The 17700-nt window shown below is 49.2% G+C and overlaps 1 protein-coding gene across 1 annotated transcript in view; it reads right to left on the bottom strand.

Moving 5' to 3' along the window:
* Slit1 (slit guidance ligand 1) overlaps positions 1-17700 on the bottom strand; it is a 161149-nt gene that overhangs the window by 132008 nt on the left and 11441 nt on the right. Inside the window, exons 2-4 of the mRNA XM_052760526.1 lie at positions 9689-9760; positions 7472-7543; positions 2206-2277 (exon numbers count right to left, since the gene is read on the bottom strand). Coding sequence (XP_052616486.1) covers positions 2206-2277; positions 7472-7543; positions 9689-9760 — 216 coding nt within the window. The remainder of the gene's footprint in view (positions 1-2205; positions 2278-7471; positions 7544-9688; positions 9761-17700) is intronic.

Genomic DNA, 17700 nt, shown 5'->3' with positions numbered 1-17700 from the left:
GGAGAGGGATGAAACCAAGAGTAGCAACAAGTAAACCTTTGGACACTCCCGTATCTGTCCCTACAGCCTCCTCCACAGTGTCTGGATAAGGCCAGACGCCAGGAGCAAAGGCTCAGTCAGCAAAACTTTGCTCAGCAGCCTCCTACAGAAGGTGCCTTTTTCAAGATGGCCCATGCTGGAGGGGCACAGGATGCACATGCCTCTGTCATGATGCCGAGTCTTTGGCTGACATTGGTGGGACATGCTACACATGCATTCTCTGCTGAGTCCTTCTGGCTTGTATGCCATGCTTACAGAGGAGACTTGGAAATAAGGAAAGGCTGGGGGATAGCTTCGTGTAGAGTCGTGTACTCAGCACACTCTAGACAGAACCCAGGGTTCCATCTCCAGCACCAAAACAAAGAGAGAGGAAGAGCGCAAGACAGGAACTGAAAAACAAAACAAAACAAAACAAAACAAAAGGTCCTCCTTCACCCAGGACCAGCTATGGCCTTACATAAAAATGTCCTCTTGCCAAGTGCAAGGGAGTCAATGCCTGGAAGACAAGGCAGGAAGCATTCAGAAGTCCTGTCTTCGGAGCTTGGAAATACACACACACACACACACACACACACACACACACACACACACACACACACACACACACGAGACCTTGAGGCCTCTGCTTCCCCTGGCTCCCAGCCCAGGAGAGTGCCAAGAGCAGGTGTCCTCTTCCTCAGGCTCCCCCACCCCTTGAGTGAATTTCCAAATGCTAGTTTAGTTATGAAGTCTGGTTACTTAATGTTTGTTAAAGTGTGGAAGACCTTTGCTCCCAAATTCCTGTTGAAATATGAAACACGAACAGTGCTGGGCCAGGAGTCAGGAGTCAAAGGGGCTTCACGTCGACTCCAGGGATACCATTTTGCCTCTCCACCTCGTCTCTCCAGCGGTAAAGCTGTGAGACGCTGCCTTTCTTTCTCACAGTCACATATGCCAGGTGCAGGAGTTTCCTGCAGGGGAATCTGCATCATCAGACATTCTTGGGAGGCCACCCACAAGCATGGGTGCACACCCCAACTCAGCAGGTAGATTCTGAAGTTCAGGAAGAAACGTTGGCTCCCAGCAAAGTCGCACTGAAAAACCCAGGACCTTGTGACCCTTGAAGTACTGCTTCCCAGACGGTCCTCCATCCCAAGCAGGGTCCCCACCCCAGTGTTCTCCAGAGTGTTAATAACCACCATGAAGAGAACTCAAAAATCTCCCAACTCAAAATTTGAAAAAACTCCTAGAAGACACATTATAGGACATAGTTGTTCTAAGTAGTTGCAGAAATAAAAATTAAGAAAAACACATTATTAGAGAGCAAATGGGAGGCTCGAAGTTAAGAATGTTCTGATAGCCGGGTAGCAGTGGTGCACACCTTTAATCCCAGCACTCGGGAGGCAGAGCCAGGTGGATCTCTGTGAGTTTGAGGCCAGTCTGGTCTACAAAGCGAGTTCCAGGAAAGGCGCAAAGCTACACAGAGAAACCCTGTCTCGAAAAACCACACCAAACCAAAACAGAATGTTCCGATACGCAAGCTGGCGGTCCAATGATGGACTCCCCATCATAGAGGGAGCCAAACTCAGAGCGAGGGCTGGGGGGCTGCACTGGAGATTCCTTAGTAAGTCTCAAAGGTCCATCCAGCCCCAGATCCCACTAAACAGAACAGATGGTAGGACAGCTCAAAAGCGTGGAGAATCACAGAGCAACAGTAGCCAGCAGCCTTTGTACTTGAAAGAAGTGCACTGACAGCCAGTGACGCTATGGCTTTACACCACTGGTCATAAGTACACTCACCGAGCACCTAAGCCTAAAGGTAGATGGGGCTGAAAGCAGAAATAGGTTCAAAGCAGCTTAGTGGGATGACTATTCAACCCAACACAGGCACGCAAAGGCAGGGACAAGGGCGTGACAATGTCCACAACAGACTGCGGGCACAGTTGCGAACACACCCACCCCCGTGACACCCTGCCACCAGCAGCAGCATTTACAGCTGGATGAACTAGGACCCTTTCAAACTCTTGCCTGGAGAAGTGCCACACACAGACTTCCTATAGAAAGGTCTGGCCTTCGATGCCCAGAACCTTTCATGCCAGTGGGAAGTATGAACCCAAGGTCAGGGCCACTGACTCCATCCCACCACCCCCCCCACAGGGTGGGTATCAACCCACATGTGTAACTCACAGTCGAGATAGAGCTTGGTTGTTCTGGAACAGTAGTTCAGGCAGCACGTGCAGCTGGTTGCGGTTCAATCGTCTAGAAAAGGAAACAGGAGAGGTGGGAGTCACCTGAGTGTTCAGGAGATGGCAAGGATGCTCTCAGAAAGCCCTGCATTCAAAGTCACAAGGCCCGGGATCTGAGTCCCAGTAGGACCAGAGCAGAACCCCCAAGGCATCTTCTCTAAGACGCAGCTCATCTGTGAGTGGCCACTTCCTATCCAGACCAGGGAAGATATGCCCTCAACTAAACAGCAGAGCAACCTTCCCTGATTGTCCCTTTATGATCCATCAAGACCTGATCCCCAGATAATCCCAGGTGTGAGTTGGATCCTTGACCTTATGAAATGGGTGATATGAGGTAGGGTGGCTAAACATCACAGATCTTACTGTTTGGTCCATGCTTGCCTAGGCAGCATCGGTTTCTGTTTATCTGGCTGCTTGCGTTTTTCCTTTGTTTTCATTTTTATTTTTTTTTTTATTTTATTTATTTTTTTTAGGTTTTTTTGAGACAGGGTTTCTCTGTGTAGCTTTGCGCCTTTCCTGGAACTCACTTGGTAGCCCAGGCTGGCCTCGAACTCGCAGAGATCCGCCTGGCTCTGCCTCCCGAGTGCTGGGATTAAAGGCGTGCGCCACCACCGCCCGGCTCATTTTTATTTTATTATTTGCTCGGTTCTTTTTTTTTTTTCAAAATGAAATTAGCAACTGTTAATATTATTAATGAAAATGAATGCTTTCAGTGAGCATGGAAGTGCATGCGTCTAATTCCAGCACTTGGGATGCTGAAGCAGGAGGATCACCATGAGCTACATAATGAGTTCCAGGACAACCTGGGGCAGACTGAGACCATATCTCAAAAGAGGGGAAAAATTAGATAGATAGATAGATAGATAGATAGATAGATAGATAGATAGATAGATAGATAGATACAGATAGGTAGAGAGCGAGAGAATGCTTGCTTAAAAACCGCGGGCACTGGGCATGGTGGCGCACAACTTTAATCCCAACACTCCAGAGGCAGAAGCAGGCAAATCTCTGTGAGTTTGAGGCCAGCCAGGGCTACACAGAAAGACCCTGTCTCAAAACAGCAAATAAATACACATATAAAAATCAAAATAGAAAAAAACCCTCAAATTACAGGAAAAAAGATACTCGAACACTGGTGTGTCCCTTACTTGGCCGTATTTTCCTTGCCACGCAGTAGAGATTTTATCTCAGTGCTGAGGGGTAAATCCAGGCCTCATGCACGTGAGGAAAATGCTAGAACACTGAGCTGCACCCCAGTCACGCTTTCATTTTTAAATACCTCAGGTATGCTTTCATAGTTTTCAATATTCTAGGGCAGTGGTTCTCAACCTTCGTAATGCTGCGACCCTTTACTACAGTTCCTCGTGTTGTGGTGACCGCCAACCATAACATTATTTTGTTGCTACTTCATAACTGTAATTTTGCTACTGTTATGAATCATAATGTAAATATCTGATATGTAGGATGTCTGAGATGCGACCCCTGTGAAAGGATAGTTTGACCCCCACCGGGGTCATGACCCATAGGTCGAGAACTGCTGTCCTGGGGGCAGGTGGGAGCAGCGCTGCACACACAGGCAGGAGCCAGAAGTCTGGGTCTGGAAGCTGCCTCATGGGGAGACAGCATCAAAAGGACCCAGACCTGCTGTGGGAAGACTTGCTGTTCCAAACTTAAGCAGCTAACTCCTTAACACAGGAGTCTCGAGTGCAGCAAAGGATGCTAACTTTTGAGAAACTATAGCAGATGATGGTATAAATTAAAAAAAAAAGATGAGAGACTCTTGCCACACAGTCTCCAGCACGGCGAGTTACACAGAGGTCGCCCCCAGGAGATTCTTTCACTGCGATGAGCCAGCTCAGCAAAAAAAAACCTTCTAGAAGGAGAGGAAGAGACTGAACACCACACAACCCACAGGAACTCATCCATGGTTACCTCCTCTGAGGTTGTCTTTCATCTGATATGTGAGAAAGGCTGTTGTCACCACACTGGGGACCGTCATGTGCCAGCACAGGACAGACATCAGATTTACAGCGTTAGGAGACCAATTGGAAGAAACCGACTTTAAAAGGCAGGCTCCTAGGGAAACACATCGTTGGCTTGGGGAAAAAAAAAGGACCACCAGTGTAAACCTTAAAGCAACAAGAGCAGACATCGGATCCTCCCAGTCCCTTATCCCCAGTCCAATAAATTAATCCAGTATTTACACTGCCTGGTAATTGCTAGGTTTAGTTTTGTTTTGTTTTCTCCCAAGACTTTCTCATTTTTCTGGCTTTAATTTTTGAAAACATTCAGAAGGAGGAAGGGAAAGGAAAGGAATTCAACAACTCATTTAAAGTGGAAAGCCAAAGGACGCTAAAGGAGTGAGCCACCGTAGTGAGAGACACACGGGTACCTCAGAATGACAGCAGCTGAGTGCCACTCAGCCTTTCTGAACTCCAGACACCAAGGCAGATGTTCCTAGCCATCACCCCATAGGTCAGAAGCAGAGGGAAGGTGGGCTTTCTCCTCTCACCCAAGCACCCCCAGAGGTAAACGTTTAAGGCCACTAGCTTGCCACATAGCGTGGCTCTTCTCGGGTGCCCACGATTGGCTCGCTGACCTCATTGAGTTGCCTTCTGGAGAGCTGAGGGAATTTTGATGCCAAGAGGGAAGTGATTTATCCAAGCACTCTCTGGGCTGATGCAGGCTGCTGAAGCTTGTATTTCTACAGCTCCTATCCTGGCTCTCATCCCCAGAGCTGACCTCCCAGGCAACTGAGCATGCTCTGTGACCTCTATGCAACAGGCCAGCTCAGGCCACGGCTCAGACCCCCTGACTGCCAGCGCCTCACACTGCTGCTTCTGAACACACTTTCCCTAACTGCTTGTGAGAACCAGCTCTGTCTGCTCTCAGATTTGTTTATGCCACAGGTACTTAGAAGCAGGATTATGTGATTTAATCAATTTCATTCACAAATAAATGAAATGCCACGGGGAAGAGAGTCATCTATATGAAAATTACGTTGGCTGCTTTGGGAAGATCTTAGAAAAAAGGGAAATCTGTCGGTTGAAGGGCTGTTGAATTCAGTAAAAAGATTTAATTCTCAATCCAAATTGCTTCCAAGGTGCTGAAAAAAAAAATCTCATCCTACCTTCAAGAAACCCAAACAAACAAACAAAAAACAACACACGATTTGTGTGTGTGGTTTGGGTGAATAAAGCCATACAGAACCCCAGTCACTGTGTCATACTAAAGGGAACAGAGAAATTCTTGGGGGGTGGGGGGAGGCTGGGAAAGGGGCCAATAAATGCACATTTCCATTTTAATTGAAAACGCTACGTTCACAGTCTGGGTGTTTTTATTCTGGCTCCCCACTTCCACCAGCTTTCACAAACCAATCCCCAAGGTCTCCCACAAATCAGAGCAGATGGCCACTGCTCGCTGAAGGGGTGCACAGAGCATACCTGACACCCCCAGAGACAGAAAACCTGTCTGCTGGGAAGCGGCTGGTGACCCAGCCCGGAGACACGGAGCCGAACGTGGACAGAAGGGACAAGGTCTGCAGTGAGTCGTGACTGAGAGGAAGCCTCTGCCAAGCCTCAGGTGTGGCAGCAGCAGGGCCATGCCTTGTCAAGTCTAGACCCCCTCCCACCCACCTTCTCGTCTCCTCCAAGGCCAGGCAGCACCAAAGCCCCGGGGTGTGGAGTGGATTAGATCCAAGCGAGCCGAGCCGCTCAGAGCCAGGTATTTTATTGTCAGAGTTTTAAGGAAAGCGAACACAGGAGTGAACATCTGGCCAGGTACTGGATGGCTGACTGCTCAGTTTAAGGCTGGGGGTGGGGTAATCTTCTGCAAGAAGACGATGAGGCACACATGCCCTTTCTCTTTGTTTAATGCTTTGTTTTCTTTGACATAAAAATGAAAGGAGAGAGATTAATTAGGTCCTACTCATTAAGAGTCTAAGCTTTGAAGGCAAACCAATCTGGTTCTAATCCCCTCTTCTGCACATGTGGCTTAGCCCCTAGGCACCTCGGTCTCTCCTCTGCGGAATGCCACTTGCAGGAACGTTATTGCGGGTTAGATGACACACTACGGGGCCAAGGGCTTCACCTTGCACCTGGCGGCGGAAGGCACTCAGGACTGGCTGTGATGGCCGTAGAAATTCATTGTGAGAAAATCGAGGGAGAAAGAGAAGAAAAGAAACACAAAGAACCAAACTCAAGTACCCATTGCCTCAGCTCGCCATGTAATTAAGAGCTAATGGTCTCGACTGCTTTATTCCTCTACTACACTCTCTGTCTCTGTCTCTGTCTCTCTCTCTCTGTCTCTGTCTCTCTGTCTCTGTCTCTCTCTCTCTGTCTCTCTCTCACTGATTTTGTTTATACAAACATCACTTCCTGCCTTTTCTGCCTAATTCACATTGTGAGCACATCCCAGGGGTGTTGACAGCATTTCAGTCTTGACTGTATCTTATTTCCCTCCACCCAAATGGCTATTTCTAATTTTTGGTAATTTGCAAAGAATATCCAGAAATATGAATTTCTTGCCATTTTTCTAGTCAGTTTCTTAATACAAAATGAACTTTCTGGTCAAAGAGCATGAACTTTGGGACTCCCCCACCCAACATCTTCATCCAAACTGTTTTGCAGGACCAAGCGGTTGACCACCATAAAGAGAGGAATTGACCACCATAAAGAGAGGAGTTGACCACCATAGAGAGAGGAGTGCCCCCCCATCTTCAACCCCCCCCCAGGTCCTTTTCCTTTTCATTGTCACCAATGTGAAATACAGAAAGTTCACCAGGACCCTGTTTCAAAACTGAAAGCCCCACTCAGGAGCAAGCCTTGCAAACTCTGAGTGTGCCTCTATTTCCTCGTGCTGGGCTGTGATAGCAAGCCTCAGGTCTGGGGACTCCCCTGGTAGTTCTGCTCAGCACACCAGTGACCTCCTTTATGAACCCAAAGTCAATGAATGGAAGCCACACCTCAGGAAAGATGGGTGGAAGGAATTCCAGTTGTGTGAATTTTTGCCATCACATGTTTTGGACTAACAGCAGGGGTGCACTGTGAATGGGAATGGAGGTTGGTTTCATTTTTCTCTTGATTAGCATCTCACAATGCTCTATCGGGCTGGGACCCACCCTCCCCCTACCTCAGTCCTTTCTATAGGCCTGCTGACACCTTCTCTGGCAACCCCAGAACCCTCCCCAGCCTACGCCCTGTACTCACAGCCGCTCCAACTCCTTCATGTCATCAAAAGCTCCGCGTTCCACGGCTCCAATTTGGTTCTCCATCAGCTGCCTGGGAGGCAAAGAGACATAACAGCTTCAGGATGCTAAACAAGTGTTCCTGGGAACCCCAATGAGCTTTGCCAGGGCAACGTGGCCTCACGAAGGGGACCAGAGCCTTTCCCAGGCCCCATGTAGATCCTAACTCCAGCTGAAGTGGTCACAACTTCCCAAATTCCCCCATTCAGGTTCCACAGCAAGCCCTGTCTGGCAGAGCGGCACAGTGCTAGTGCTCACAGCTGTGCTTGAAGAAGGTGCTAGGCATCTGGGGCACATGCTGTCCTTTGGCCCAGAGCATGAATCCAAGAGAAAATGGCCAGCATGGCGGAGGAAAGCCATGCCAACTGGGCAGAGCCCACACACATAAGCAAGAATGCTACAATTGCCAGACAACACCCCCACTGTCTGCACCATAGTCCACCTAGGCCATCTGCTGAAGAAAGGAGGAGGGTGCCCAGGCCAACCAACCACCTGGCTCCACGGGACTCTGCATCTTCCCCCGCAACATGCTCTGCTTCAGAGCATCTGACTGGTGGGTAGCATTTTTCACTAAGAGATGGGATGCTGTGTGATTATTTTGGAGATATTGAAGTAATTTTTCTCCTGTGTTCTCTCTTCTCCACTCCCAAGCAGATGGATTGCATGTCCCTGCATGGGCTTCAGGCAGGGGTTGAGGCAGGGCAGTATACTTTTCTCTCTGCTAGAGGCCTGGGGGAGGAGTCCCGGGAAGAGAGGAGGACTCCCCAGAATGGGAAGAGGAAAGTTTTGGTCAATGTGGGTCAGTTCTGGAGCAGCAAAGACTCCAGTAACTCATTGCCCCCAACCTCAAAGTGGATAATCCACAAGGTCCCCCACTCACCCCAAAGATCCCCCAGAACTGTGAAGTGTACAATTCTGAACCCTTGTACTATCCTGAGTGGGAGGTGAGGGACTCTGCACATGTGATTGGGGGGGGGGGGGTTCCTGCCAGCCAAATGGGGTAGGGCCTCCAAATCTAACTGAGGTGGGAGGGTCAGGTGCCTGCGTGTCAAGGCTGCCCCTACTCCCCAAGATCAGCAGAGCACAGAGGGATGGAGATCCAATGCGAGCCTCTCAACTCTGCCCTGCCTGGCAGGCACTATGGGTGGCCTGCTGCTTAACAGGGCTGTGCCTGCCACTTCCAGGATCTCCGCTCTCAGACACCCCTGAGTACAGTTACACCACCTGTCTTCTGTCCTCTGCATGACCCTCTTGACAAGGGCCTGTGACCTCGCTGAGGAGTCCTTCTGAGGCAGAACACTGGAGATGGTGGGCTGCACTGTGTTCTCCACCCCTCCATCTGAAACACTGTATTCTCCACCCCTCCACCTGAAACATTGTGTTCTCCACCCCTCCACCTGAAACACTGTGTTCTCCACCCCTCCATCTGAAACACTGTGTTCTCCACCCCTCCATCTGAAACACTGTGTTCTCCACCCCTCCACCTGAAACACTATATTCCACCCCTCCATCTGAAACACTGTGTTCTCCACCCCTCCATCTGAAACACTGTGTTCTCCACCCCTCCATCTGAAACACTGTGTTCTCCACCCCTCCATCTGAAACACTATATTCCACCCCTCCATCTGACATGTTGACTCCAATGCCCTGTATTATGTGTTTGGAGGTAGAGTTGTCAGGGACAGTAGTAAAGTGGTTTGGTAATCTGGGTGGGCCCTGATACCCAGGGATTAGTGAGTCCTCTCTGCGTGCTCACAGAGCCAGGCCATGTGAGGTCACAGAAGTGAACAGATGCCTGATCAGGATTGATCCAGCACCTCATCCTCCAGAACCTGAGCAAAGCCTATCTATCTGTGGTTTAGGTTGCCCATGGTGTTCCACCAGAGCAGGCTGACCTAAGCAGAAACGTATAGACTCTCCGTGCCACCTGCTCTTCCCTCAGCCCCAGAGAGAGAAATGGCCAAGACTGCCCCTCCCAAGTCCCTCTCCATCCCCCATTCTTTCCAGCCATGTAGGAGGCAATAGCCCCTCTGGGTCAAGATGCTCAACATCACCCCCTCCACCCACTCAGGAAGCTCCTGACTCCACAACAGAAGGCCTGAGCTAGCTTGTAACTCTCAAACTGCCAAGTTTGGGGTGAGGAGAGAGGCAGATGATGGGAACAGCAGCCCATACTCACAGCACTCGAAGCTGTTTGAGCCCAGCGAAGTCATTCTTATGGATCCGAGTGATATTGTTGCCATTGAGCTCCCTGGCAGAGAAAGGGGAAAAGGAACTGGTGAAATGGGTGGTCTGGGCCCCTGGGGCTCAGCTCAGGCTCCCCTCCACCTGGCTCAGCTCAAGCCCCTCACCCTCCCACCCAAGAAGTCCAACAGGCCAGAGCCTCTCTGTAGCCCACATTCCTGCAGCAGGAACAGTAAACATGGCTCAATGCTGGAGGCTGCAGAAACCCTCAAACATGACTCCACTTCTGGGGACTCAGCCTAGACAGAGCGATAAGTCAGAGGAGAGAATCTGGAAATAGGCCATGGCTGGAGCATTCAGGGGCATCCTAGCCAAGCCTCGGAATCTCTACCCATAAAATGAAGGGCACCAACTGTGACCGTCTCATAGGATTCAGACCAGCATAAACAGGTAAAGACCGTGGCTGCCCTTGGGGACACTGCAGTATTATCATGGGTGGCAGGAGAAGCAGGGGAGGGTCATGCAGTTCAGGGTCACTGAAGAAGTGAGACTTGAGCTGAGTACCACAAGACAAGAAGGCCTGCCTGGAGGAGGCATGGAGCAAACTCAAGGAAGAGCCCACTGAGTCAGCCCAACTCTGAGAGAAGGAGAGACAGACTGAGGGTTGGGGGCTGTGGGCCCAAGCAAACACAGTGTCTGAGAAAGCAAACAGAGAAACAGCAAAGAGCCAGCAAAGGACTCACACGGGAACCCATGAGGCCATTCCTGAGGCAGCTAGCAGGGGGGCATGGCCAAGGAGCCTGATGCCCTATCCCCAGGGGCCAGACCTACTGATGCTGTGGCTCCTCCTCTCACACCACCCTGGGTGTCTGCCCTGTCCTCCCTTCCAAGGTCACATCTTCCCTTGGCCCACCTACAGAAACTAGACCAGATCCTGGTCTGCGCCCTCATTGACATGCTAGACACAGACCCCATGTCAGAGGCCATATGGCCCTTTCCCACCCAGCCCCCTAGTGCTCTCTCAGTCTACCAGCAATTCCCAGAGGACCTGCTCAGCCTCGGGAAGTCAGGCCACTCCAAAGGGCAAGTTAGCAGAAATTTTCAGTACCAGAAAGTTCTTGTACTGCCTGAGCCACCGCAACACACATTCAGCTCCCTCCAGCATCGAATCCATCCCTGAGGCAGGAGTCACACTGACTCCTCTTCCCCACCACTGTCACCATCACCTGCATGCTCTTCATCAACCTAAATGCCCCACCCCAACACACATGTGTAGAATATTATTTTAAGATGTGTTACATTTGTCTATGCTCTGGAACATTTGTTTAGTGATGCAAAGATGTGTTGCATTCTTTTATGTCGCATTTGTTTAACTCTGTGAAGCTGTGTTACTGTACCTGTTTAAAACACCTGATGGTCTAATAAAGAACCAGATGGTCAATAGTGAGGCAGGAGAAAGGATAGGCGGTGCTGGCAGGCAAAGAGAATAAATAGAGAAATCTTGGAGGAAAAGAAAAAAGAACAAGAGAACAAGGAGAGGTGAATACTAGGGGTCAGCCACCCAGCCACACAGCCAGCCATGGAGTAAGAGTGAAAGTAAGATACACAGAAGTAAGAAAAGGAAAAAGCCCAGAGACAAAAGATAGATGGGATAATTTAAAGTTAAGAAAAGCTGGCAAGAAACAAGCCAAGCTAAGGCCAGGCATTTATAATTTAGAATATGTCTCAGTGTGTGATTTATTTGGGAGCTGGGTGGTAGGCCCCCCAAAAGAGCAAAAACAACCAACTACATTTTTGTGTACCAACATGAGGCTCAAATATCTCTGGGGCCTGAGAAAGCTGAAAAGATTAAAAAAAAAAAAAAGATATGGCTCCTTTAAGAAACCCCACTGTACAGCAAAGCACTTAAACAGCTTCTTTGATGCTAAATAGAAATAAAAAAAACTATGTAAAAAATGTCTGCCACAGTGCAGGGCACCAACATTCCATAGCTGGGCGGTTGAATGCGGTTCTAGGTCAAACCTCCAAACAGGCCACAAGCTTTAGGCTTGGCTCTCATGAACCTAGAAGCAAGCAGAGCCAGTCAAGAGAGCAGCATGGAGGATCCAGGTGTAGCTTAGCAGTCAAAAGTTTGCTCCTGTGGTCAAAAAAGACTAGGGATACGCAGTAAAGCAGGTTCAGATAGAAAAATCCTCTAAAAAGCTTCCAGTGTGTTTTACAATGTGTGTAGGCGAAAGAAAGGAAGGAAGGAAGGAAGGAAGGAAGGAAGGAAGGAAGGAAGGAAGGAAGGAAGGAAGGAAGGGAGAAAGAAAGAAAATGTGTATAGACAGTCATAGAAAGAAATAGTTTAAAAAATAATAAAATAAAGTCTTTAAAGAGAGAAGTAAAATAATAAAAAAGAAAAAGTCCCATAGCAATGGGAAATACTCAAGGAGTCTGGATCCTGTATGTTATTGTGTTGATTTTGAACTTTTTGATGGCTGATGGGCAAGAGACAGCTTGGGGTTGTGAGCAGGACTGCAGGATTGAGCCAACCTAGAAACTTTAGGAATGCCTTAACTTTAAAAAGAAGTCATGGCCATGAGCTCAAACCAAGTCCAAGACACTTTGTCCTGGAGTGTGTTGAGAGGCATGTGGTCTAAACAATGATCCATAGTTGCTTCCCCTAAGAACTGTGTGTGTTGTTTGCTTCCACATGCCCAGGAAGCTAGGTGCTCACCTGAGTTGCCATTATGACCATTTGACAGATGGGGAAAGAACAATTCTCAGGTGCTGAGTGAACTCCCAAGGGCAACAGTTGAGAGGTGACAGAACCCATAACCATGATCTTCTGACCCTAGGGTCCAGGCTGCCAATCAAAGCTGACAAGCCAGTAATTCATTTGACTCATCACTCTGTGCCTGGGACTCTCTGTCTCCATCCTATTTATAGTAGGATTGGAGGGGGCTTCAGTGATGTCCCAAGTTGCCAGGCCATGGGCAAGTGCCCCAGAACAAACCCCTTCCTCATTCTAACTGCTGAGAAACATCTTCCTGTGACAGGGGCTCTCATCAACACCAAGGCTTTATCTTATTAATCTAAGCATTCTTTCCTGGAAAGGCCACCAATCTGTACCTTCTGCAACACAACTTTTCTTCAAACCTTGGGACCATCTTCAGGAACTCTTGCTAACTGGCTCTGATGGCAGCTAACTGATGGCAGTATGTCAGCCTTCCTTTGAGCCATCATGAAGGGACGTTCAGCCACAAGCCCCATAGCACAAGGTAGTCTTGGTAGTTCATTTTCTCATTATAAAGGTACATCTTTGTTGGTTCATAGTGACAAAAATGTTAAAACAACTGTAGTGAAGTGAGAATGTGTCCCATAGGCTCATGAGCACATGATTCTCAGTGGGTAGCACTGTTTGGGGGATTATGCAACCTTTAGTAGGTGCAGCCTTGCTGGAGGAAGTATGCTTATGGGGGTGGTGGGCTTTGAGGGTTCACGACCTCACCCCACTTTCAGTCTCCTCTCTGTGCGTGCATGGAGATGTGATCTCTCAGCTTCCTACTCCAACCACCTGCCGCCATGCCTTCCCTCCCATTGTGGACTCTCCCTCTTGACTCCTAAGTCAAAAGAGACCTTCCATAGGTCTCTCTAGGTCACGCTATTTCAGCACATCAACAGAGAGGTGACTAATAGAACCCAAATGGTCAGTCGTAGAACCAATGCTTGCTTGAATTTCAGCACATCCAGAAAATCCAGTACACGCTGTGAGCTACAGACCTGCCTGATGACAAAGAGAGCTGCCGTGGCACAGACCGTGGCAGCGGGTTACAAGACAGCCTGTGTTCCACGGAAGCCACTTATGTGCTCGCTGTACATTCACACGCATGCATAGATCTGTGCAGAGTAGGCACTGAGTCTGGGGCCCCATGGTCATAGCTATGACCGATAAATAGTAAGAAAGAAGAAGACTTCACTGTCTTTTCAGCTTACTTCTCTGCACTTTAAGTTTTATAAGCCAACACAGTATCCAATTTATTTTATTTAAAAATTTTTACTAAAAAAGTAATTTAAAAAAATTAAAAATTAGTGACATACAAATACTCTTTTCAAGTTCCTGGAAAAGAAAGAAAAAATGAAAACCACATATCACTAAGAATAACCACTAGGGAAAATCCCCAAGTCTGTTTTCTTTGGATACAATGCTTATCTAGCTGAGGTAACCTCACGAGTGCTCCGGGAAGATTCCTGAGGCCGTGTTAGAAGGCAGCTGACTGTATTCCCAGCGCGCAGCTGACAAAACCCAGGAAGACAAACGCTAGGACTTTTCTGCCTGAGACAGGGCCAACATGGAACTCGGGAAGCCCCGAGCACAGAACTCCCACTGAGGCAGGTGGAGTGGACTGGCAGGCAGGAACTCCTGATTATGTCTGGCACCTGTCTCCCCTTTCACTGAGATGCGGTGGGTGCACTGGGCCACACACTTCCACCCAGTCCCTCCTCCTCCTCACTTCCTACCCAACACTCCATCACCGTGTGAAAAGAGACTGGCCAGGCAAGGAAAGGAACTATGGCTCATACATCAACACGAGTACAGCCTCTTTCCCAGGAGTCCCTGCTGGTGCTTTCCAGGCCTCACCCTGCCCCACATACTGAGTGAGAGTGAGGACTCTCAGTGGCCAGATCTTAGTGCCCCCCTCTCTAGGGTGAACCCCTTTCTTTCCCAGGTCTGAGGGCAGCTGCAACTTAGAAACATCATATAGGCCTTAGCAGAGACATGACCTTCCCAAGGTCATCAAGCCCTTGCCTCAGCAGGGCAACCATGGCCTCTTGATAGAATACACAGCATCAGGGCCTCTATTCCTCCAACACGTAGTCCCAGAGTGTTGCCGTGGAGACCTTCTCCCAGAAAACACACTTCTGGGACCCCTCCAAGACCACTACAGTATGCCCAAAACAGCAGCTTTCTCGGCCTCTGGGCTCAGAGAATTCAGGATCTAGGCTAACCTGGGCTCCCCAACACTTTGCCACTGAGGCCCACACCCGCCACTCCTCCTTACTGGTTCCTATGAGGTTTCTATTTTGGACCAACTGTGTGCCCTCTTCATCTCACAGGCATCTGGCAGTGAGTCTGTTCTTACCAACCTGCTGATGAGAAAATGGGCACAGAAGAGTGACTCAACTTGCCCAGTGTGCACAACCAATAGATGGTGGGGCCAAGCTGGAATCAGGCCAGAGGTCTTCCCTACACCATGAAACCTGAAGGTTTGGGCTTCCTCCTGTCTCATCAACCTGTGCCCTCCGCCAGTGCAGTGAGATCTTAGACAGAGCTAAGGTCACTCGGGTGTTCTGGAGTCCTGTGGTAAGACCCAGAACTCTGCCTATGCAGCAGCATCAGGAGGCTCCCAGCCCACCCAGCTAAGCATGTTCTTAGTGGAGAAAAACCTGGGCCTGGAACAGTCCCTCTTCTACCACCTCACTAGCTATGTGGCCTTAGGCATGGACCTTAAATTCTCTGTGCCTCAGTTTCTCTATCTGTAAAATGAGGATGATGAATAGTACCCCGCTCCTAGCGGTGTGGTGGGATTAAAATGATTTCATATTTCTAAACACCAAGGACAACAAACGGCCAGCCCACCGCCCATGCTCTCTACCTAAGGATAACCAGCTGTGACTATCTTGCTATGTTACCGTTGTTTTCCTCTAGGATCATGGCTCCCCAGCAGGTGGGTCCCCAGGCCAGGCTGGTGCTGACCACCAGGCCCAAGCAAAGCAGAAGGAGCCAGCGGCTCACATCTCAGACCCCAGGCTAAAGCGCAAAGCAGACACCTCCTACAGTTCTCCCTCTTCCAAGACACACCCTGGTGGCAAATGTCCCCACTTCAGCGGCTTCTTATGTGGCCCTAGGCTAAAAGAAAAACCTCAGTGACAAAAGATTTGGGAGAAAATTCTCCGAAGCAAAGCTATGTCGGGGAAAGCCAAACCAGAAGGAGTTATTGACTCTTCTTGGGAAGTAAGGCTGCTTGCCAGTATCTGGGAGTTTGTGAAAATATGAAGGGAGATCCTCAGGTCGCTGAGACTTGAGGAGGCTCAGCCCAGGCTCAACTGTCTCACTCTGCTGGTACTTCCTCACCAGTGTCCCACCCTGGGGCTCCAGCTGTTCCAGTTCTCTGGGGACCAGAACACTCCCATGGTGGCCCAAGCCTGTAATGGTGGCAGAAGCTCTCACTAGGAATGATGTGACCCCCTGAGCTGCATGCTGCACCTAGCTCTTCCCTTTGAATCTTCCCGGGGGTGAGTCAAGGTCTGCCATCAGGCGGGAATGCAGAAGGAAGGATGACCCTCCTCAGCACTGCCCAGAGTCCTGAGGCCCACAGAGCCTGGCAAGCCACCTGAAAGTGGGTCTAGCTGCCTGCAAAGCCCACCTCAGGGCTTCACCCTTGTGCCAGCTCCCTGCAGAGATGCCAATAGATCCCCACATTCACCCTGGTTTTCTATTCTGATTGAAAAGCCACAGTCAGAGGAGTCTTTACAAACTGTGAATCAGATCCTCATGTAAGTCCTGGAATTACTCTTTACCCCCATTACTGTTGGAATCAAGACAAAAACCTCCTTCCCATGCATTATAAGCTTCCCACTGCCTGCCTTGAGGCACTCCCAACCCCCAGCCCCACTAGACTCTGTGGCAAAGACTTTGACACTCTCCCTGCCTGGGAGGTCCTGCCTCCCCTTTGGCCTAATTCACTCCAACTACCCCTTCCCAGCGGCTAACCTTCCTCTCCCAGAGCCACAGAGTCACCCTCTACTTCACAGCTCAAATCAGGGATGGCTTTACAGGGATTTGAAGGAGTCCTAACTGATGTCACAGCCCCCACACAAGACGAGAAGTTTCTAAGAACACAGGCCAAATTGTTTTATTGGTTTGATAATTTTTAATATGCATTCATTTTTTTATTTTTGTGCTTTGGTGTTTTACCTCCATGTTCGTCTGTGTGAGGATGTCAGATCCCCTGGAACTGGAGTTACAGACAGTTCTGAGCTGCCATGTGGGTGCTGGGAATTGAACTTGGGTCCTCTGGAAGAGCAGTCAGTGCTCTTAACCAGTTAGCCATCTGTCCAGCCTGGTTTGATGTTTTTTTTATTTTTTTGCTTTCCTTGTCTCTCCCAGGGTCTAACACGGCACATCACACATGTTTCAGTGGGCTTTCTGGAAGGCCAGAGCGGATCTGCCCTAACTTGACATGTTTCCAGGAGTGCTGGCTTCAGTGGCTTCTCTGTTTACCTGCTCCCTCCTCCTGCAACCAACCCCCACCACACATGCTGTATGCATTCCACAGATGGGCATATCCCATATGTTCCGTGTACAGTGTGTGCCCCTTGACAACAACCTCCCCTCTCCCAGGGCCTTCTAGTCTCCTAGATGAGCCCATTGTGAACAAGAGAACACGTCTGGAGCAAGCAGCCAAGCACAAAAGTCCTGCAAGAGCATCAGCTGCGGTGTGTAGAGGATTGCCTTCCACTGGAGGCTGGATGATAGTCACTTGTGTGTACTTATGACTTGTGCATCCACTGGCCCTTGGTCGTTGGGAATAGTGCTGCTATGAACATGGATATAAGTGTACAAAACAGTTCTTCAAGGCTCTGCTCTCAATTCTTCTGGGTCATGCAGCACATTACTTTGCTTTCTATGATATGATAAAACACCATGATCAAGGCTACTCATAGAAGGGTTTATTTGTCTTACAGTTCCATCAGACGAGCAACGGGCATAGCAGCAGGAACTAGGTGCTGCGGATTTACATCTTAAGCCCCAAGCACCAAGCAGAAAGAGCAAACCAGAAATAGAGTTTTTGAGCTCTCAAAGCCTACTTCCAATGACATAATTCCTCCCAGAAGGCTATACCTCTTAAGAATCCGCCCCCCCCCAGTCAGTGCCACCAAGTGGGGACCAAGTGTTGACTTATGTGAGCTATACAGGGGACATTCTCATTCAAACCACTATGTACAGTAATTCTTTTTTTT

This window comes from Peromyscus californicus, unplaced genomic scaffold (genome assembly GCF_007827085.1).
Source record: "Peromyscus californicus insignis strain IS unplaced genomic scaffold, ASM782708v3 Scaffold_4__1_contigs__length_199733344, whole genome shotgun sequence".
NCBI lineage: Eukaryota > Metazoa > Chordata > Mammalia > Rodentia > Cricetidae > Peromyscus > Peromyscus californicus.
This window is presented reverse-complemented; position numbering and strand designations above follow the sequence as displayed.